The sequence below is a fragment of the Filobasidium floriforme genome (assembly GCF_021052385.1).
Source record: "Filobasidium floriforme strain CBS 6241 chromosome Unknown HD553scaffold_24, whole genome shotgun sequence".
Classification (NCBI taxonomy): domain Eukaryota; kingdom Fungi; phylum Basidiomycota; class Tremellomycetes; order Filobasidiales; family Filobasidiaceae; genus Filobasidium; species Filobasidium floriforme.
The window spans coordinates 32,499-54,067 of record NW_025763645.1 but is presented as its reverse complement, the minus strand read 5'-3'; the positions used below and the strand labels follow the sequence as shown (position 1 = coordinate 54,067).

Here is a 21,569-nt window from a genome sequence, read left to right as displayed (position 1 = left end):
GTCATGGTAGATGATGGATGTTGTCGAAGAGAGTTGTTGGATAGGTCAAGGTGGAAAGAGTTGCTTCTTTGCTTCTTGCTCCTTGATGATCAAGCTCAGCGAGTCATCGGACATCGCCGTAGATCAGATAATTCGAGCATCTTTTGTGGAAATCCAGCGTTGACATTCGACAAATAACGATACAAATGCAGAAGAAGAAGACGAAGACTATGTAAGTGACCATATAAACCCAAAGCCACCTAAGCACCGTCCCTCGTTTTCCCGCTGCCTCCTCCGCCTTGGCCTCTCTATACAGTGTTTATTAGCAATTTGCTAGGTATATTTGCGCCTGAACAAAAAGAACCTGTACTCATCCTTATGGCGGGGAAATGAGAACGGTGGCTCTTGCACGAGGCCCGGCCGAACGTGACTTTGGGGTCCGGGCTTCTTCTTGGTAGGAGATTTCTGTTCATGTCGAGTTTTTTTAGCAATCTTGTGATCTGCTACTCGAGCTCCCTTACTCACTTTGACCTGTTTGCTGCCTTTGCTGCCCGAGCCCGTGCCCGACTTAGCAGAAGACCCGCTGTTGTTCTTCTTGAGCTTCCTTTTTTTGCTTTGGAAGAGACCCTCTGGAGCTCTGATCAAGAGGAGACCCTCGGGACCTCTGATAGAGGCCTTGGGATGGGACTTGGGATGAGACTTGGGATGGGACTTTTTGGATGTGGCGGCAAGCTCGCTCTTTCTTTTGGGAGTACTAAATGCAAGGATCTGGGGGCTTTTGTTGGATGGGAAGCTTGAGGTGAGTTGAGATTGAGACATTGTAATAGTGTTGATGAGAGTAGCAGTGTTTGTTGAAAAGAAGATTGTCGTTGTCAAAAAATTACGATTTGATCAAACACCATGTCATCGACCAACCTCACCTGGAGTTGTCATCCCGAAATCTGAATAGTTCGGTTTGATACACCTCAAAACCAGGTCAATAGAGGCCTTCATGTTGCACGTGGAAAGTTTATGTAGAACAAGAAAGTGCAATCCTGAGGGTCCCTGATTGATTTTTAGCGTTTTCTTCCTAATATGAATGGGGTTTGTTTACAATTCCCCATCCACCTCATCACTTTGGCTCGCGTGGTGCGAGGGTCGAAGAGCATATTCAAAAAGGGATCACTCGATCACTCGCATCTACCACTCCACCACTCTCGGACACTGAGACCACCCGTCAGATTATAACAGATCGAGCGTTCAATTGCTCTTGATAGATATAGTCGCAGGATCGATCGATCGGCCTTGACTACGTTCGGGAACGGGTCGATAGGGAGGAACACGGAGTGTAGTTGCGGGTTCATCAGCAAAGGACGGTCTTCATCACCTAGAATAGTTGCGGTCGACTCTTACCGTCAGGAAAACCCACGGCGTACCGGGATAGGACATAAAGCGAGAACAAGAGAGTACTGGGAGATCAGGAGAGTTTCAAGAGGTCACCATGGATGAGACGAATGGGAATGGGAACGGGAATGGGATGTAAGTTGATTTCGTGCGGTATAGCATGGCTTGTGGAATGACCCTTGGATGACATGCGTCGGTGCTGATCGAGCTACCACTTATTCGACATACTATACTATACCCGACTCTTTCTCTGTTTTTCTCTTTCTGTCCGGCGGAATCTCTCGAATTGGATCTCAACTTCGACCTCGTTTTACTTGATGGTGATACGAACGCTCCACGGGGAATACCTTACAACCATAAACAACCTACATCTCATCACCTATCACTCTACTACCGAACATCCCATTTCTCCCTCTATTCCCTCTTTATTTTATCTTTATTTCTGTAAACAGGGAGGCACCCCCCCACCACGACCTGGAAACCACGAACACGACCACCCCAGCGACCTTCGACCCCAAGACCCCAGAACAAGAACAAGAACGCGATCAATCTTATTGGAAAGAAAAGTACGATGAGGTTAGGGATTTGTTCGAGGATGCGAAGATGGAGGTCGGTGAGTTCCCGTCTTTTACAATCTGTCTCTCAGTGTTGAGAAGGCAGACGAAAAGGCGGAGGAAAGGCGGGGGAAAGGCCGGGGTTGGTGGAAGGAGAGGTTCATGGTGGTGGTGGTTGTGATCGGCGTACTGATCTGGGTCTCTCTTTCTTTCTCTCTATCGTCTTGGGTTTGATCGTTTGACATCGACTTTGTCTCGACGGTATCCTTCCCGCAACTTATCATCCGCCTCGGACTTCGACCTCGATTGTATTCATGGTTGCCGGCTTGAATTTTACTTCTTTACGACATACGACATCACGATCCTACCGCACTTGCGTTTCCCCCCGCACCCGCATCCGGACTCCTACCACCTCACTACACGGACGACCACCCAGAGATGATCCAGCTCCAATCCCAAGAACAAGAATCACACGTCCAATCCCTCGGCGACGAGCTGGAACATTTAGCACAACAGCTCGAGGAGACGAGCAGGCAGTTGGAAGATGTCCGGTGGGAGAGGGACGAGGCGAGGAGGGAGAAGGAGGAGGTGAGAAGGAGGTTGGGGGAGGAGGTTAGGGGTTTGAATGAGGGGATTGCGGGGATGCAGGTGGGTCCGCTCTTAGCGACGTCTTCAGGTTGAAAAGGTGGTCATTATTCATGGGCTGACCCATGGGAATACGACTCATACTTGCCGCACTGCAGCTCTCGATAGATAACCTAACCTCGGAAAGGGACAACGCCAAACGAGCCGTCGTCGCCCTCGAACAAGGCAACGACGATCTGGAGCGGGAACACCGGAACGCGCATTCGTCCTTTCTCGACATCGAGTCCAAGTATAATAGGCTGGTCGAGGAGATGGTACTGCTGGAAGAGGATTTGAGGGGAAAGACGGCGTTGGGGGAGGAGGTGCAGAGGTTGAAGGATGTGGTCAGAGGTGAGTCTGGGGTCGGGTGAAGGGGGATTGTTATGACAAGGGGCTCGTGGCTTATGCGATCAAGGTGTTCGTGTTTTAGAGCAAACCGACGAGATGGCCTACCTTATTGGTCAGGCGGACAAACATCGGAGAGCGCACGAAGAGGCTCTGGAGACGATACATCGGCTGGAAAGACGGGCCGCTCAGCCGGAAGATAAGGAATCGCCCCTGAGACAATCAAAGAGCGCGATCCTCCTCAGCACGCCATCGCCACCCACAGCGCGTCAGGGACCCAATTCGATGTTCATGCCGCCGGTGTCTGAGCATATCGAGAACTCGCCCAGGCCGACCATTTCGTCGGCGTCGACGTCGCATACGCTACGACCGCTGCGTTCGGACGATTCGCCAGGGACGCCGTCGCAGTTGCCAGTACTCAGACCCGGTCGGGTGGACAGCTTGCGATCCAGGCGTGGTCGAGATTCTCCTGGGTCTCCCGGCACTGGCGGGATGAGGAGGAGTCAGACGATCTCCAACTTGTCACCCTCGCCCAGATCGTCGACGTACGACTTGGCACCCGCTCGAGGGCTCAATCGGTCCACCAATTCGAGGCATCTGAACGGGCTCGTCGGTTCGGAAACGCCGAGTCGGGCGAGACCTCAGTATAACGATTATTCGCCCTCGCCGTTTGCCGTCAGGGAAAAGCGAGCGAGCATGTACGGTCATCAACTCCGGCCGCTCGATGTGAGCACCAGCTCGAACGCTACCGCGACAACCATGGGCACGGCGAGAAAGCAGAGTACAGGGGCGAGCAGCGCGTTGGCGGGGCAACAGGCTATGACGAGCAAGACGTCGATGTTGTTGAGTCGCATGGGCAAGTTGGGCAACAAGTCGACTGCCGCTAGTGTGCGTTCGGGCAATACCTCCACGGCCAACACATCGACGGCCAATACGTCTGCGGCCAATACGTCTTCGACGGCGAGCACCTACGGCGAACCGAAACCCCGGGTTATCTCGCGCAAGGCCAGCTTCTCGCAGATGGCACATCAGGGCGTACATGCCATCGCCAACCAGTTCCATCGTTCCCAGCGGGGTGGGCGGGTCGTCTCTTCGGCCTCGGTCTCGTCGAATCGTACGGTGATGGCACTGCAGCAACAGGAACAAGAGACCGACCTGACGATGATCGAGGGTAGTCCGAGCGACAATGGCTGGGTGCAGATGATGCATCGTAGCGAGGCCGAGAAGGATGGCGATAGTCCCACCGATCATACGAATCGCGGGAAGACGCTCAGGGATCGGTTCAAGGAAGAAAGTAGCGGTCGACAGGAGTTTAGCATGGCGTCGACGTCGACCCATAGCGGGCCGTTGCCTATCCGATCCAACATCCCGCCTTCGATGATGAACAAGGTGCCAGCAACCCGCCCAACGCAGACGCAGACGCACGAACGGTCACACTCTCGGATGTCGTCGCAGCTGTCTACGGTATCGAGCTCGTCCACCCGCGCACCCACTCCATCGGGAACTGACAACAAGGCTCCTTATGCGCGACCGGATTCGAGAACGGGAACGCGATCGAGGACGACTACGGCGTCTATCAGCATGTTGCCTCGTCCGCAATCACGACAGGATCATCGTCCGCAATCGCGTCAGGATTACAACCGGGGTATGATGCGCTCGCCTTCGCCTACAGCTTCGCATTCGGTACTGCCCTCGGGACTACCTCAACCTCAGTATGGCAATGCCGCAGGCAATATGACGACCAGCCGCTCGATTCGGCGATCATCGGCACAGCTCGGTCAGCCGGGCAAGCAGCGTCTGGCGGACCCACCTGGCAGCGCAACAAACGTACCCGTCAAATCACGGATACCTCGCAAGTCGACGGGAGCGAGACCGGCGAGTACGATCGAGATGCCCGAGGCGCCTGTGCCGGCTCTGCCGGTCTCGGCGAGCCGAACGACGGGGATGGCGGGGATCGGCAGAGGATTGCCTTCCACAGCTAGATGATCATTGCACAGAGATGGCAGTATACCTACATACAGATGAGCGGTACAATATAACATATAATTGTCTCACGAGCCCTACGTTTTGGGTTATGGGTCGCTACGGCTTCTTTGCGTACTTACGCACTCTCCCTTCAAGAGACCTTCGACCTGAGATTAAAGTTGACTTTATCTTTACCGCACTCAAAAGTCGAGCTGCTGCGCTTGTGTCGTATGGCAGGAGGTGCCAAGCGATCGGGCTCGCTGCTGGTCTCAACTGGCTGTATGCACTTCTACAGTATGAGGCTTGAAGATATTGCGCATCGAATGATGCGAGCGTCAACTATGCAATCAAGATAATGACTTACGCGGTACTCGAGTAACGTTGCGATCTGATACATCCTCCATGGACGATTGACAACAGACAATCGCCCTGACTCGTTGATAGGGCGCTTCATGTCAGCATCAGTGCCATATCGATCCCAACGCACGGTTCATCGGGTCGTCGAGCAGAGAATGCAACCAAAGTCGGCGACAAGAGCGAAAACCGGAACAGGCGTTTTTCGTAAATCTTATGGCAGACCCGTCTATTCGAATTGACGTCTCTTGTGCCACACTGGCGAACCCTCAAGTCACCTTACCGTCCGTCTTAAAGGAATACGGTCGTAATTTCCGTCCGGAACTGTATTTTCAACGTTGTTTGTCTCAACTTATTAAATAACATGCCGCAGTCAAGTCGACGCCTGTGCAATCTTTACGCCTTAACTCACCACCCAAGATTTGCAATGATGATCAGATCCCCCTTTCACATGGCTACTCCAACAACCATGCTCCAAAACGTGATCGTCACGTTTTTGGAGCTACATGTCAAACGCTCAAGAGGATCATAGGATCATACATGACTGCCTGCCTTGAATATAAACAACAATAACTACAACAGCTACTAGTGTAGTGACGGACCACCAGCAACCGGCACCGAACAATGTCTACAGGTGATTCTGTGCTAAATTCAAGAAAGAAAACGCTGTTACTGGATCTACGCTCCACCAACAAACTCTGCTCGCTCACTCGCTCCCCTGCATTCTACTTTGATGGCCTACGAACGATCAAATCAAGAGAGTCAGAGAATGGTTGGAGTGCACCAGAGATCCCAAGGAGGCCTAGGAACTTGGATATACTATTCCCATCCATTTTCAGGATTCTCCTGAAACCGCCCTTGATCAGCTTGCACAACCCGCTCGGATATGATCACGGGAGTTGGGAAGTACAGGCAATGGCTACTGCTCAGATCAAGACATCGATGTTGCCCTCTTCTCCGCTTGCATGATAAGATGGGCTTTCGATTCGGTGCAGAAGACCACACGGTACATATTGGACGGCAACCCTGGACTCCGCTTCCTTGACACCTCCGTCATTATCATCCAGCGTTTAGCCAAGCATGGTCTCACTGTCGAGTGCACCTTGACCGGGTACTCAAAAGGCTTCACTTAACTCTAGAGGAACGGATCACCAGGAAGTCGACGCCTGCTAGTGTCGAGTTCGTGAGTACATTTCACTTAAGTTGCTGGATACCTTCAACGCTTGATCGTTACGCTTCAATCGATGACGCAAATGTGTGGCATCTGAGCGCGGACACTCACTGTACCTTACTTCCCAGAGGAGTACCATGCCCTTTTGGCGGATCTGCTTACAAAGGCGGAGAGGTTGAAGGATAACAAAAGGCGGAAGATTTTGAAACCCTCTTTTCTCTATTTGTCCAGCCTGGCCGAGGTCTTCTGACTCCAAGCAAGGTCCACAGTTCTGTCAAAGCTTGGGAGTGTATATTTTGTGGTTAGTCGCTCACCCTGACCGTACAGATGGTGGAGGAAATCTCGAATAAGCTTGGTCTCAGTCAAGAAAAGACAGAGCTCGCTCACCTCGACTAGTGTGTGCTCAAATGAACCCTCATTCCCCGCCCTTGCCCTCACACCAGGGCGTTTTCCAGCAAGTCTCGGCTGAATCTTGCAACTGCCAACAGCAGTGACGACAGGCCTGTACCTCTGACCGCACAAGCAGCCCCAACAACCTCGACGAGTTTGAACCCTGATGGGTTCCGAGGCAGAACCTCCCAATGATGTGATCGGCTTGCCAGCTGCGTAGCCACTAGGACAAGTGAAGTATTTTGGGCCAGTTCCCGCCACTTCCTGTGCCGACGTCACCGAAGAAATGCGACAGGCGCTGTAAGCGCGCTTGCGGCAAACCACGTCTTGATATGAGGTTACTGATAGATTTCAAGGTCTTGTTCTACTCGATCTGACGCGCCTCTTGAAAGGTACAGGAATTAGCTGGAGGGACAAGACAGAAGACTACCGGATCTTGATGCCGTTAGCTTTGATATCGGGGTGAAACGGTCAGTAAAACAAGCTTCCTTTGTTACCGCACCAGGAGTCGCAAGGAATATCGGTCATATATAGACGGTGACGCTGCGATGACAAGGTCGTGAATGTCAGCCCGCTGAGAACTTACAGGTAAACCCAGACATCGTTACCATCAACAAAAACGATCGTCTGTTCCTTTCACCCTGGCCTCAATGTTCTTCGGTATCAATAGAAGAAGGCGAAGCAGACATTCAGAGTCACCAGGAGCTTTTATCTCGCACAGGGGGTCTTACATTCGTCACTCCAACTACGATGTACATAGGACGTCAGAGTACAGGGAAATCGTGGAGCCTTTCACAGGCGAGATCGAGCTTTTCGTGCAAGCAATACAATCGGCGGACACGAGTCCTGACAGAGAGCCGATATTGGCTCGCGAATGGGTTAGCATGAAAAGGAGAGCAGGCAATACTCGTAGCCTAATCCAGAAAGACCATCGCGGGCTCTCTGGTATCACTTCCAAGGATATTGAGAAGCGTATTCTCAAGAGGATCCTCACTGTGAAGAGCCAACACCGTAACGAGAGGGAATTACCGCCAATTGTAGCCAGATCGGCTCAATCGTATTGGTACATCTCGAATGGCGTCGGGGAAGAAGTAGGAGGTACCGCACAGTCAATAGCATCTGATCAAGACTTCATTCGCTACGGTCTCGTTGTCGACGTGACTTGGCGAATCGAAAACGATGGTGAGATCTTTGAATTTCAGAAACAGTACGGCGGATACATTCCGTACGTGCTAGATCTTGCGCCTCTGCAGAAGGATGCAGGATTGCAAAGAGGAAGGTCATTGATGGATGATGAGTCCAGCGGGTCTCCCGCAGGATCTTCAGACTCCGCAGGTGCCAGTCTAAAATCGTCTCAGCGGTCTGAGCACGAGCGATTCCATGCCCCGCACCGAGCTAAACATTTTCGCGGGAGAGCCTCTGGCGTGGAAGATGCGTCATCTTCTACCTCCAGCGCGAGTATAGTAAGCAGGTTGAAGGAAATGATACAGAGGTCGAAGCCTGTCCGCCTCGTCAACGACAAGCTATCATCATACTGCGAGCCAAGCGTGGTCGCGCTTGAGCCTTCTCAGTTGGCTGGGTCGCTTGCCAGTCTCTCTTCGGACGATGAATCATCGCTAGCCAGCTGTTCTAGACGTAGGGAGAACGGGCGGCGTCAATGGATGCGCCCCATCAAACGCGCGTTGGCAGGAGTAACGAACACGATGGGCGCACGCAGAGGTGATTTGGGTGATGAGCCTATCGGTCTCGGACATACTAGATGGCGTCCAGGGAGAAGAATTGCGAGGCGTAATCGTCCTACACGTAACAGTGCCCATGTCCGGACAGAAGATAGTTGCGATCTAGACCTGACGAGCGTTTCCTCTGATGACTTCTCAATTGACGGATCCCCGAACTATCTCGATCGGATCGACACGACATCTGTCACGGAATTGAACGCCGCTCAGCGGTATGATTCCGATAGCAGGAACCAAGCTATCGAAGCAAACAAGAAAAAGTTCGTCGCTGTTATACGGGCAACTGGAGAACACCTGAGACTATTGCCACGCGAAGGCATAGAAGGCAATGATGAGATGTTCGGCGATTGGACAAGACAGTTGACGAAGCTACGACAGGATAGAACGACGATTTTGAAGGAGATGGAGCGCCTTGGTGTAGGTCGAGGGGAAATCCAACAAGCTGAGCTAGACGCAAAAAGCCCGGCCCGCATAAGCCCGGAGAACAGCGACATTTCGACTTCGCGGTCATCGTTCTCAACCGATGCCTCCTCTACACAAACACATGGAATCGTGACCCCCTGTACAAGCATCTCAGCGGATTCCATGAGATCTGCTGGTCGCAGTGGTACGGCTGTATGGTAGAAGGGTCTTTATGTAACACCTCGAACTCTGGCTGCGAAAAAGGTTGCCGATCGGGTTCCAGTGTCACAGCTAATTATCCCGCCCGGGCTGTCTCGACCGTTCCAAAGGAGATGCCTGTTAATGAATCCAGTATGTAACAACTCTCAATACCTACATATCGAAGAGTTTTTTAGATGTAATTAGCGATACAGCAGTCTCTTCAACCGAGACACATTGCGCTACGTGTCAGTCGAGCAAGCACTAGCGCGAGAGCCCAGCTGAAACGTGGCTGAAACGCAGCGCTTGATCGGCCAACGACGCGCCAAGGCTGTGAACGTATAAATGTGCTATCGCGCGAAGACGATCTTGCTCTGTACACAGTCGTAAACGATTGGACGTCAAAAGCAGGAGCGAATCCCACTTTGTGCTGCTTGTGTCTCTCTTCGCTGTAGGGTCGGCGAGTGGACACACTACTTCCGGAACTCCTGAACATGAAAGCTGCCCAGATTTTAAGCGCCGAGCGAACTATTGTACTCCACAAAACCCTACATAATACAACAGCCCATTACACCTTTGGGTTACAAAAGGGATAAGACGAATGAGGACAAGCACTAATCTCCCAGACAGGCCGGCAGATGTCCCCGTCGTTTTCAGCGGGTGCCAGAGCTAGCAGGAAATCCTTGCTGACTGGATCCCAAGGTCGCGTCCCGAAGATTGGTAGATGGATCGTCTAGAGCAGACAAGTCGTAAGTCTCGGCTTCAGAGAGTCTAGCAACCATCTCATCCGCAGTTTCAGCCCCTCGGAATCGTTCCCCACGACCGTCTTTACGGAGATAACCGAATACGTGAGGAATCCTTCGGTACACACGCCCAATGTTTCGTCTAACTCGTCTCGCCCGACGTGATCGTCGAGAATCCGAGTCCGAATCGTCGTCGCTTTCGCTGACACTCTCTTGTTCGGACTTCGACAGTTCCCGCGGTGGCGAATAGGCCAAATCTTCTGCGGATCCCGTTAGCCCTGCCTCTCTGTATATCCGCTGAGTAAACAACGATCCAGCCAAATCCCGCGCCCGACCGATGAAAGAAGTGTCGTCGGATGTCCCTGTCAGACCCTCTGCAAAGGCGGTGTAGAGTTTCAACTTGGTATTGGGGACTCGGGATTCATCTGTCAGGGTCGATCGGGACGAACGGCCAGATTCAGCCTCGACACTACCGTCCTGGTTTTTGGAGAGAGTCTTTTCATAGACTTCAAGATCGGGGTGTTCCCAAAGTGGCCTGCGGGTCGAAGGTTTCCACTTGAACGTCCAACCGACGTCGTGTACCTGCTTCCTGATAACGTTGCGACCAGCTTCTTTCGGATCACACGTCACCCAATGAATCGTGAACCGCAGAAAGTAGGCTGCTTCGAGCATGACTTCGTCTTTCGACGATACACTGGAATTGTTGATGGCCAGAAGCCACTGTACCTTTGCCAAGGAGATACACGCCGGTGCGATGTACTCGTCCTCGTGCATGCGTCGACGTTGGACCATCTCCCTGATAACTTCTTCAATGTACCTCTCCAGGGGCTTCGACCTCATTCCATCCAACGCCCATCCTAGTTCGAACACGTGACATCCTTGTCGCTTGAACCGATGGTAGGCCTCTTGCATTCGCTTTTCCAAGCGAAAGAATGTGTCTCCGTTGTGACGTTCGAAGACCGTCCTCAGCTCGTCTTTCAAGGGAATCACTTGACACGCCTTCTGCCTGTGGAGCCTCCTCCCTCGGTATCGTCCGATATCTGTCCCCTTCATCCACTCGCCCTCCTTGAGATCATAGTGTAGATCTGTCAAACTGAAGTTGACAAAGTGGTCCATGAGGGCGATTTGACGTGTGAAACGATCGCTTGCATACTTGAGTTTGGTCATGTTTGCCTCAAGTGTACTGTATGTTCTCACGGAGGAAAAGACCGCTTGGAATGGGAGACGATTCGCCGGTAGAATGGCGAGCAACGTATAAACCTCATGACACAAGTAATGAGATCAGGCGGGCGGCTTACATGCTCTATATATGGCTGCCGGACTGCCTTCCCACAAAGGAAAGCTTCGTCTGACCTTGTCCAGGTCACCCGCCAGCTCCTGACGCGAGGCGTTCTCCGTGGTACATCCTTTCAGGCCCGCTGTCACGTCACACGACATGCTATGCTGTGCAGGACATTGACCGGCCGTTTCACCGCCAATGGAGATTTGGTCACCTGTCGCAGCAGCAAGCAGGTGCCGCTTTCCACTGCTCGGTGACCTTTGGCCCTGATGTCCCTGACCTGATGATCATCATAACTCATTCATCGATCCAGATGGCCGGCCGCTACGGGCGTAGCTGTGGATTTCAGTCTGTGATACATTATGACAGATCTGCTTGTGAGACTCGAAACATGCCTTCTTGCGTCTAGATAGCCTGAACTGAGGTGTCGAAAACGGAAGGCCGCAGCGTGCACGAGCGCAAATTCGTGGCTCGGGTGCCTTATATCTGTCAACAGGCGATCATGGGTAATAAGTTCTGCCAATGAAGGATCTTACGGTACATTACATGTGGAGGTGAATGCTGGATCAAGATGAACCATCACGGACTTTGTGACGCCGGAACGCCAAGTAGAACCCGTGATGTCTCGCGACATTCGTGAAACGCGAAACCTGCTTTACCCGCTCGATCCGTCTCATATGTATGGATCACAGCGTTCCGTCGAGCAAGACCCCATGTTCTTCCACGGAACAACAAATGATCAACGTAAAAACGATCTCAACTCGGTGCTTGCAATGCTCAGAGAACGGCGCGCAAGAGTTCCGTCGCTTTAGAGGTAAGAAGCGCACGTGAGATTATATCTCGATGTAATCGTATTGTCGGTACTCGAGTCGACGTTGACCCTTCTCCCGTATCCCCATGTTGAAACCGAATCCTGAAAGCAACGATAGTCCATGCTCGAACACCATCGGACACCCGTCCTTGATACCAAAGCACATACAACCCAGCAAGGTATTGCATGCCTTCGTTGACTAGTTGAACGTTCCGACGGTCAGTCCCGGCGGCGACCGAACAATTCCCTCCGGTGCCATTTGGAACCGCGTTTCAGATCTCGATAACAGGGATAGAAACACTTGGTTACACCCACTGTCGAACATTGATTATATAGCTCAGCATGGAACGGTTGGCAGAAGATGAAACTTGTACTGGGGAAGATTCGACGTTTAATCGCTCAACCCATTCCATCCCATACCGCGATCAACCGCCTCGTCCGAATATCTCTAGCCGCTCTCTCGAACCGACGATATGGTCCGCACCACTACTACTACCACACCAGCCGACGGAAAGACCCTTCTGGTAGTTCAGTGATTCAGCTGACGGTCGCCATCGCCATCGTCGCGATCGCGGTGTATCGTCTGTTCGGCGCCAAGATCAGGACATCTCGAGTCGAGAATATGGTCCTCGGGGCGGTGAGTAATCATGAGCTGTCTCGCCCATATGACAACCGATCCAACCGACTAGCGGATGTCGACCCGTACCGAGCTCATCTTTTGAGGTTATTATAGGCTGCCAAATCGATCATCATTGTCCTCTACGAAATTCTCTCCGCCAACACAAATGCTTTCCGCCGAATCGCCAGCCTGAAAGCGTACATGATCCTATCTATCCTCGAATTGATTTTCTGGCCGGCGGTCGTCGGTGTTCTCTCCTGGACACGTTACACGACGGGATGTACCGCTGGGCTGGGGTGTAGGCTCGCAACGTTGTTGCTGGGCTTGGCGGGTATCATGTTGTGAGTGCAGCGGCAGATCCTTGGACTGTAAACCTCGGGGAAGCCAGCACCAAAGACTGTCGAGTGTCAAGCTGATAGTCTGCTCATGCCCGATATGTCTGGTAACAGGCTCCTGGCGATCTATCCTTGCATTGTCGCTATACGGACCTTCAAGGCCTCTCGACATGACAAAAGTCAATCGGTGGCTCACTACGGGCAGGACGAACAAATTTGCGGACGAGGCCAAGACGTGCACAAGACGCCGGCGCCCGAGAAGTGGACATATCAGCGCCGTATGACGAGTCGTGATGGCCAACCAAGCTTCCGTTTATGTACTACATACAGTCATGTGACCAGGCAACCGACGTCTTTTTCGTCGATGCTCCGCTCACTTCGCGCGGCTCCGAAACGATAGGCGCACCAAATTCGGTTCCATGACCGAGGGACTGTTCGACATCCAGGGTTACCCGGTCCAGTGAGGTAGTGTGCTGTCCACTGATGGGTCTCTAGCTAAAAGCGGTCACCGAGTGTTATTGGCAGCGTCACGCAGAGAGGTGTTTCACACGTCGCGGATATCGCGGAACCCTTCGCGTATCTCAAGCGCCTCGGTGGCGTCTTCGGCTCTAACGGCGGCCGTGAATCGCTCATCGCTCCGCTAATCCCGCTTGAATGTCTATATAGTCCGCATACTTCAGGTGTCGTTTTCGAAAGTTCGCAACCAGATGGCTAGGTGACGCGGACCTCGATCTGCGCACATAGGGTGATCGCCAAGATACATCGTGGACATCGATCGGATAGAGAATCTCATTATCTTTGCCGAACTTACCCTCCACGCTCGAGTCATCCATACCATGTCTACAGCAAGATCATTCTCGACGCGAATCCAGGAAGGAGCTGATCCTGGCCTGTATATGAAGACGTGAGTTTTGCGTACCTCCACGATTTTCTTCGCACGAGACAAATCGTTCTTTCCGCCTGCTTGAACGTCATAAATCACCCGCTCTGTGCACCGTAGGTTTGTCAAGATCGCCAATGATCCGTATCATCCATCAAGCAACCCGGGGGGAATCGTTGGACTGGGAGTGGCCGAGAACTTGTTGATGGTGAGTTGAATCGACCGCCACGTGTAATCTCCAACCATCATCGTCTTGTCCGAGAAGACGAGCGACTCGGTATGATCTCAGTTCGACCGCGAGGTTTTCAAATTTCGAGGTTGTCGTTTCTCAATCGTGTCTAGATCTTACTGTATAGGGTGAAGAACTCGTAGACCTTTCACGACGGGCCATGACTTCAAACTTCACCACGCAAGATCTGTCGTACGGAGACGACTTGTGGGGCTCGAAGCGTCTTCATCGAGCCCTGGCAGGGTTCTTGAATGAGTAAGCCTGCTCGGTGCATTACCCTGCCAGGCCTTTCCCAGGAATGATGATGTACTGTGATGATCTGATCGAGAGCATCACCCCGCTTGCGCTGTAGATGGTTCGAACCGTATGAACAGGCCCAGCCTGAACATATCATCACCAGTAAATGTCTCATGTGGTTCAGATGTGCAGTGTTATTTCCTGCGGTCCAAGCGCTGATTCAAGCGCTCTCCGGCGGAATCCGCCTTCCCTTCTGACGATCGTGATCCAATCTTTTCTCCCTTGCTTCACGTTACAGGCGCCGGCCTATCGTGCTTGATCGACCAGCTCACATACACCTTGTTCAACCCGTCCGAAGGTATCCTGATCCTCCGCCCGTATTATGCAGGCTTTAACCGCGATTTCTGTAAGAGGAACGGGGTGAAGCTCATCGGGGTCACTCATCCGCCGTCGACTCCGAGCTATCAACGAAGGCCACAAGCTGGGGAACAACCTAAGGGCGAGGATGAGGAGGAACAGGGAGAGGATAGAGGCGAATCTTGGGAAGGACCGGACGGGCTTGGGCAGGCCTTCGAGATGGCGCTCAAAGAGGCGGAGGACCAGGGTACCAAGGTGAGTTACGGTCCCTCCATCCTTCCCCGTTGACGAGCTCGTTCGGTGGGACTACGATCGTCTTTGTCCACTACGAGGACTGAATCTCCGTGCACCCCGTCGATCTGTTTTCCCCTTACAGGTCCGCGGCATCGTCCTCTGCAACCCTCATAACCCGACCGGACGGGTCGTCCCTCGTTCGATCGTCCTCGGATACTGTGATTTCGCCGAGCGGCACGATCTGCAGCTGATTAGTGACGAGATTTACGCCCAGAGCGTGTTCAGTTCGAGTGAGTCGTCGATGCACGAGATCAGAGGGTGTACTGGCCCTCCAGCCCGGCCCTCTGGGACTGCCGAGATCTGAACCCGGGAGCGATAGGACCAAGAAGCCCTTTGCGGGAATCTACTGATCCTTGCCTCTGTATGTCGCAGCCAAGTTCACGTCTGCGCTCAATCTGGACGTGGAAAAAGAGACGGGACGACCGTTCGATCGATCGAGGTTACACGTTTTGTATGGCATGTCGAAGGATTTTGGGGCCAATGGGTTCAGGTATGTGTCCCGTCACCTCATCTTCTCTTGCCTACGCCGTCCTCGTCCTCTGGATGGCGCACGGTTTTGATCCCCGCCTACCGTCTCCACAGGATTGGTGTGCTCATCAACCAGGACAATCAAGAACTCTTTCGACTCATGGCAGGGATGTCGATTTTCTCCAAAATATCTGCCCCGGCGGATGTCATCTTCTCCGCTCTGCTCTCCTCGGAATACCTATCGACCTATCTCCTCATCTCCCGAGAGCGTCTCCGAGTAGCGCATGATCTCGTCGAGACTTGGTTCTCTGCTCGCGGATGTACAGTCTATCGGTGCGATGCCGGACCGTTTTTGTGGGTCGACATGGGAGACCGTCTGGGTATCACGACTTGGGAAGAGGAGGCGCAGTGGCACACGAGGCTGTTTGAAGAAGGAAAGGTGTACATAGTCAGTACCCCTGATGCTAGACTATTGTATAATAGTCCTCGAGCGAATTTGATTGACAGCCGCCTGCCCATTCGTCTTTCTTATAAACCTCATATCTGTTCGAACATCTCTCAGAGCCTCGGCGCGACCTATAAGAGCGAGCGACCCGGTTACTTTCGGATCACCTTCGCGGTCCCCGAGTCGACGCTGCTCGAAGGTCTCGGTCGAATGGAAAAGATCCTCGGGTTACAAATCAGATCCAGGTCCACCCATGAACCCTAAGTTCTAGGATAGGATGACAATGAGCCGATGGGTTTCGCTGTGATACGAGAAAAGTGACATCCTCGCTGATGATCAGATCACGATTTAGAGCCTACGTCTGCGTGGTGGTGGCGGGAGCGGTTGCGAGCAATAGAATTGCCAACGAGCAATGTCAGACGATTCGAATACTCAGGCGCAAGTACATAGACAGATGATACAAACATCGGCACGACCAGGAAATCCTCCTTAGCACACTCTTAAGATATGGCAGTCTTGCCCTCGTTTTAAAAAACCTTAGCCATGATCCTGTCGGGCAGAGTCTTGGGCGTCGTCTCCTCTTCGGTACGATAATGGTCGTTCAAAGCTTCGAAAAAGTCTAGGTCGGTAGACAGATCCACGTCGACGCTACGGCGAAAAGGCGTCTTGCCGAAGATCTTGAATCCAAGACCGATGCCGCCCGCCAAGGCAATCTGAGAAGGGAGGCCAGTCAGTACGCCATCTCATACAGGTAATCGATTAACGCACAATTCCGTAATTGAAGATGAAAGTGGCGACTACAAGGTAAAAAGCCATTGGTCGTCAGCTTTACATCGCGAGAAATCGGATTCGGGATCCCGATCCATACCGTTCCAGTTGCCGTTGAGGAATACGGCATATCCCTGGACCCAGAGAAAGATGCTGGCCCAGAACAACGCCCAATAGCCAGCATACGGTTGGAAGCGAGAGGGCGATGGCAGAAAATCTTTCCTGTCGATGCCTTGCACGCGCATCGCCCTGTTGAAGCGAACCCAAGTGATAGCCATGACGCACCAATTGCTGTCGTTGGAAAGACAACGTATCAGTCTGGATTCACCGCGAAACTTCATGGTACGACTGACAGCATGGTCGCAGCCGTGCAGAAGCTATGTGCGAGCAAAGCATAGTCAGTCAAATGCGATGATCCGTATAATTCCGCTGTACTCACTTGAGGATCCAGTTCAAGACCTTCTTGCTGCTCGATCCTAAGGCTAGATACGCGAGACAAGAAAGCGTCATGACAGTGATGACGGCAAGATAAGGGACACCACTGTCGTTCGTGTCGGGAATTCGGGTTAGCTTCTCGCATTCTTCGAATAGTACATCTCATGCTCACCGTTTGTTGAGCCGTTTCAGGACTTGGGCGCCTTGCCATCCAGCGCAAGCGCGTGAAGGCTCCTCGAAGCGTTGAAGGTGTACTAGCGTAAAGCCGTGAGTTCTCAGGCTCACGCAAGTGCGACATACAGCTACTCACAGCGTTGCCTGCCGATACGATGGTGGTCAACAAAGCCGCAGTGACGATAGAAGGGAGTACGGGTATGTTAAGACGTTGCCTGAGCGGATAGGTCGGTCTAGTCAGAACCTGTAGATCCGCTGAGATAGGTCTTGACTCACATGGAGATGACACTACACAACGATTGAGGCATACAACATCAGCTACTAGCTGAGAAGGGTATCGACATCGATGCTCACTAAGGAGATCCGCCAGCATAGGTATCGCTACCTCCGGTGAGCCTGAGATAACAAGGGTATAGACATCAGCGCTGCGGGTCCAAGCACAGACAGACTGTACCCTTACGTGACATCGTTGTAAGGCACCAAAATCTTTTGAATCAATTCTAGGTCAGAGACGATCGTGGCGAGGTGACATCATGATCCACGGAAACTCACTCCGACGCAGAGGGCACCCCCAATGAAGAAGACAATCAACCTAGTCATGATCGTTCGAAAAGCTCTAGGTACGGTCCGACGGGGATCTTTGGCTTCACCGGCGATCACTGCGACGAGAATGAATAATCAGATCGAACACTTTCCGCCTAAAAGTCTAGACAAAGGCGACTTACTAGACTGTCCCGTATGAGACAAAAGCGTTGAAGGCTAATAAGCAAGAGGGAAGAAACAAATGTTCCGAGAGCAACATACAATGTATTCTGAAAACCGATCGAAGTTAGCAGCGTATATAGTCGCATGTTAGAGATGCCAGACTTACCGGGTCCACCCATGCAGAATCCAGCTAGCAGAACAGTCACAATCATGTCGATAAGCGTCGCGTGCGAGTCTCACCCACGTCGTCAGACGTACCGACGTTAACAGCATTGATAAAAGACTGCAACCTTCCCGAAGCATCTTTTCCTGCCCAAACACCCGGATCCTTCCAGTAGCGAAACCCATATTTGCTAGAATGTCTCAAGCGGCTTTAGTACGAGTACCCTCAGCACGGTACACGAACCGCTTACTCGTGTAGCGGATTCCCGCCTACCATCGTGATGAACGTATATAATATGAGTCCTGTGGCGAGAAGGACCTTACCAAGCGCGAGCCAGACTGATGTTCATAGGTGCTGTAGTCAGCTACGCAGGACGTGTCTCCTGTGGGAACGTTCGCGCCTACATTCTACTTCGCCGAAGAGATCCGCTCGGTACACGTTGATTGCCAGGTAAAGAACAAGCGAGATCGTGATAAGAATGGCAGGGTTCTGGTCATAACCCCAGTATTCGACCAAGGTGTTGATCACGGTGGCCTCGAAAATCACATAGGAGGTTTGCGCAAACTGAAGCGATTAGGTCGAAGCGATTAGGTCATGTCAGGATCTGACGATAACATCTCATACTGATACAGTCTTGTAACTCGTCGCTATACTCACGAAATGATTCCAGCCGACCGCGACACCAAGAGCCGGATCGACCATGCGCCCAGCAAGCCTGATGAATGATCCGTCGTAAGGAAAAAGAGCGACGATTTCCATTTCTGTGGGTGAGCATGGTGAAACGTTAGCGCGGTCTCGATCTGAAGGCGCCAAGCAGCGTGCCACTTACGACATTGCGCTACAGAAAAGACGACGGTGGCCCAAAACAGAAAGGCTGTAGAGCAAGCGCACACTCAGTTTCAGATCTAAGGTTCTTGCAATCGCCGCAGCTCACCAATCAGGAGAGCCAGGGGCCCCGACCGGACTCCGGAACCGATGGCGACAAACAATGCGCTGTCAAAAGGAATGCATCGTGAACATCTTCTGCACGCGCCGAGCCAATCAGGACGCGCGTGTTGTCGACTCACGCTCCGATGGATCCAGCGATGGCTGTCAGTTGTATCTGACGTGCGTTCAGACGACGATGATTGATGGACTCCGCCAAGGCGATCGCATCAGCAGACTCGACACCCGCACCGAGCGAAGGAGGGTAGACTTCAGCCGCGAGGTGAGGATCCTAACGGTATTCAAAGTGTCGTCGAGATCAGCTCGGACGGCAGTGATCCGTGATTACTCGCTCTGTGCTAACCTTCTTGGACCCCTCGTCGCCCTTTGTCTCAGGCAGATGGTTCTTGGTGAGATCTTCGTTCATGATGCATCGAGCGTTGATTCGTTTGGCATCCTAATTTCGAGAAACTGGCCTCCCTATCGAAGCGACCAACGGGTGATATTATACTCGAATTGATGGCAGCGAACAACACGGAGATCCCCCACCCCTATCAGTCGAGCACGAGCGGTTACGCCTAGAACGTCGATCCCGCGATACCCGCCACGTGGATCAAGACTCCGTTTGGACTCCCGTCCGGCGTTCTCTGGACTCCGTTGACTCGTCATTTGACATCTGGATTCCTGTCAAGACTCCGGATAGCAATACGCCGATAAGTGTCGAGAGATATAAACGGTCAAGGCGGTTCGCAGCGATAAGACCGAATGCGATGGTGACGGTCGTCCATCCTTCAGTATCCAAGTAAACACTAAACGAAACGGGTGCTGTAGCCCACTGAACATAGTCATGTCTCCCACTTTGGTTACCATCGACGCCAACGAGCCACTACAGGCCATTCTCGACATTATCGCCCGTGATGGCGGCGTCATTGTCTCCAACTTTCTGCCTCCCGACTTGCTGAAAGAGACTATGACCTCGAGTAAGTTTGGGCTGGCAGCGTTCGAACCGATTCCGTGTCCTGGAAACTGAACCCGCTCATCCCAACCTTGCTTTCAATCCGTAGTCGAGCCTTACTTCCGGGGACGTACGACTTACAAGTCCAAGGCGACCCACGACGAACTAGGCCAAGACTTTTTCCCCGAAGGTTCTTTGAGGGTTTATGTAGGTAGCGCACCAGGATCCAGGTCGTCTGCCACTTCACTGACTCGCAAACGCTTCCAGGCGCTCTTGGCCAAGATCCCCGAACAGCTCGTCAAGATCATGCGCCTCGACGTCTGGCAAGGCATCATGGCCCGGTTCCTCAAGTAAGCCAAACGCTGATTTGCCGTTCTGATGATGAAGAACACGCCTGACGAAAGAGGCAATTTGATGCAGCGACGAATACGCATCGTATACCGGTTCCAACCTCATCCCGCAAAAGAGCGGGTACATGCTAGCTTCCACCGCGGCGCTTCGTCTTGTACCGGGAGCCAAGCCTCAGCCGTTGCATCGAGTAGGTGCCAAGTATCCTTTACCCACAGGTATTGTTCGACGTGTTGAGGGCCCCGTTTGGTGATTCATAGGACCAGATCGCCTATCAGACCCGGCCTGACGCTTCGAACCCGCTATTCACGCCGATGGTCGGCTGCCTGATCGCCGGTTCCAAGTGTACCAAGAAGAACGGCGTGAGTCGTCCACCGAATCAGCTTCATCGTCCTGGAAGATGACTTTCACAGGGAATATCGAATTTGGCTAACGCAGACCTCGTCGTGATATTGTAGGCCACCGCCGTTATCCCCGGTAGCCACCTCTGGCCCCCCTGCCGTGCGCCTAAGGTCGAGGAATGCACTTATGCAGAGATGGAACCCGGTTCGGCGCTGTTCACTCTGGGTTGTGAGTCGCCTACGCACTATTCAGAGAGGAAAATGATTCGATCAGACTTTGACGGGCTGACGACTGTGCGACCTGCTCGGGAATGACACAGCGACTTACCACGGCGCTGGGGAGAACAAGTGTGACCCGACCGATCCTGACGCTCTCCGAACGTTGTTTGCGGTGTTCGGGTGAGTCCATGCTGTAGTCACCTTCAGAACCCCCTCTGTCGTGCGGTACTGATCCGGATAGTTACCGAGTGATTGTAGGCAACGAGACTATTTCAGACAGGATCAAGACGAGGTCCTCTCCACGCCTATAGAGATCGCAAGGAGGCTTCCAGAGGACATCTTGAAGATCGCCGGGTATCGTACGTCGTCGTCTGATCCCGCCATCCGGGTCTCTTGATCGACCGAAGAGCCCCTCGAGCTGATTTCTTCCTGTCCTGTCCTGTCGACATCGTCATCGTACATCGTAGACAAGGCCGTCGGTGGAGTGGGATATGTCGAGGATCATCAGTCACCTGTCGAGTTCCTCCACGGCGAATCGGGAATGGGCAGGTTCGGACCTCAGTCCGTCAAGGTGGCTCTCTAACTCTAGATCAGAGTTCTGGATCGTCCCTTTGAGCTTTTATCGTTGTTCCTCGTGGGAGATCAGACTAGGTAGCTCTTGGGGATGATATTTGTATGCAGTGTCTTATCGTTTCATGTATCAACGGTGCTCGAGAGCAGGATGGGGGATCCTATCGTA

At 52.6% G+C, this 21,569-nt stretch overlaps 6 protein-coding genes across 6 annotated transcripts; 4 read left to right on the top strand and 2 right to left on the bottom strand.

Moving 5' to 3' along the window:
* Positions 1–1,134: 1,134 nt before the first annotated feature.
* Positions 1,135–5,218, top strand: HD553DRAFT_128509 (uncharacterized protein). The gene is made up of 5 exons (XM_046176569.1): positions 1,135–1,497; positions 1,815–1,975; positions 2,353–2,564; positions 2,660–2,891; positions 2,956–5,218. Exons 1-5 carry the CDS (start codon positions 1,460–1,462, stop codon positions 4,869–4,871), a joined length of 2,559 nt encoding a protein of 852 aa, XP_046033448.1. The 5' UTR covers positions 1,135–1,459; the 3' UTR covers positions 4,872–5,218.
* A 610-nt stretch (positions 5,219–5,828) lies between these two features.
* HD553DRAFT_326347 (uncharacterized protein) lies at positions 5,829–9,125 on the top strand (the record flags this gene model as incomplete). The annotated part of the gene is made up of 7 exons (XM_046181698.1): positions 5,829–5,982; positions 6,117–6,315; positions 6,360–6,387; positions 6,986–7,065; positions 7,215–7,235; positions 7,436–8,228; positions 8,256–9,125. The coding sequence occupies 7 exons, from the start codon at positions 5,829–5,831 to the stop codon at positions 9,123–9,125; spliced, it is 2,145 nt and encodes a 714-aa protein (XP_046033447.1).
* Positions 9,126–9,324: 199 nt separating this feature from the next.
* On the bottom strand, positions 9,325–11,011 carry HD553DRAFT_326346 (uncharacterized protein; the record flags this gene model as incomplete). Its single annotated transcript, XM_046181697.1, has 2 exons — positions 9,325–9,629; positions 9,793–11,011. The coding sequence occupies 2 exons, from the start codon at positions 11,009–11,011 to the stop codon at positions 9,325–9,327; spliced, it is 1,524 nt and encodes a 507-aa protein (XP_046033446.1).
* Positions 11,012–13,657: 2,646 nt separating this feature from the next.
* On the top strand, positions 13,658–16,206 carry HD553DRAFT_300403 (pyridoxal phosphate-dependent transferase). The gene is made up of 10 exons (XM_046178635.1): positions 13,658–13,792; positions 13,889–13,976; positions 14,125–14,252; positions 14,350–14,396; positions 14,533–14,683; positions 14,765–14,846; positions 14,968–15,145; positions 15,258–15,375; positions 15,468–15,801; positions 15,916–16,206. Exons 1-10 carry the CDS (start codon positions 13,725–13,727, stop codon positions 16,060–16,062), a joined length of 1,341 nt encoding a protein of 446 aa, XP_046033445.1. The 5' UTR covers positions 13,658–13,724; the 3' UTR covers positions 16,063–16,206.
* Positions 16,196–19,570, bottom strand: HD553DRAFT_362782 (amino acid permease/ SLC12A domain-containing protein). Its single transcript, XM_046184005.1, has 22 exons — positions 19,332–19,570; positions 19,111–19,259; positions 18,978–19,036; positions 18,873–18,917; positions 18,701–18,804; positions 18,448–18,607; positions 18,294–18,381; positions 18,139–18,233; positions 18,047–18,070; positions 17,980–17,987; positions 17,901–17,934; positions 17,728–17,834; positions 17,636–17,661; positions 17,530–17,571; positions 17,452–17,463; positions 17,312–17,390; positions 17,174–17,235; positions 17,006–17,107; positions 16,920–16,943; positions 16,667–16,857; positions 16,567–16,595; positions 16,196–16,511 (listed from the first exon to the last, which is right to left on the bottom strand). The coding sequence occupies exons 1-22, from the start codon at positions 19,392–19,394 to the stop codon at positions 16,326–16,328; spliced, it is 1,689 nt and encodes a 562-aa protein (XP_046033444.1). The 5' UTR covers positions 19,395–19,570; the 3' UTR covers positions 16,196–16,325.
* An 81-nt stretch (positions 19,571–19,651) lies between these two features.
* On the top strand, positions 19,652–21,487 carry HD553DRAFT_128191 (uncharacterized protein). Its single transcript, XM_046176567.1, has 9 exons — positions 19,652–19,947; positions 20,032–20,129; positions 20,190–20,272; positions 20,343–20,460; positions 20,531–20,632; positions 20,729–20,840; positions 20,932–21,010; positions 21,089–21,189; positions 21,298–21,487. Exons 1-9 carry the CDS (start codon positions 19,815–19,817, stop codon positions 21,411–21,413), a joined length of 942 nt encoding a protein of 313 aa, XP_046033443.1. The 5' UTR covers positions 19,652–19,814; the 3' UTR covers positions 21,414–21,487.
* The last annotated feature ends 82 nt before the right edge of the window (positions 21,488–21,569 follow it).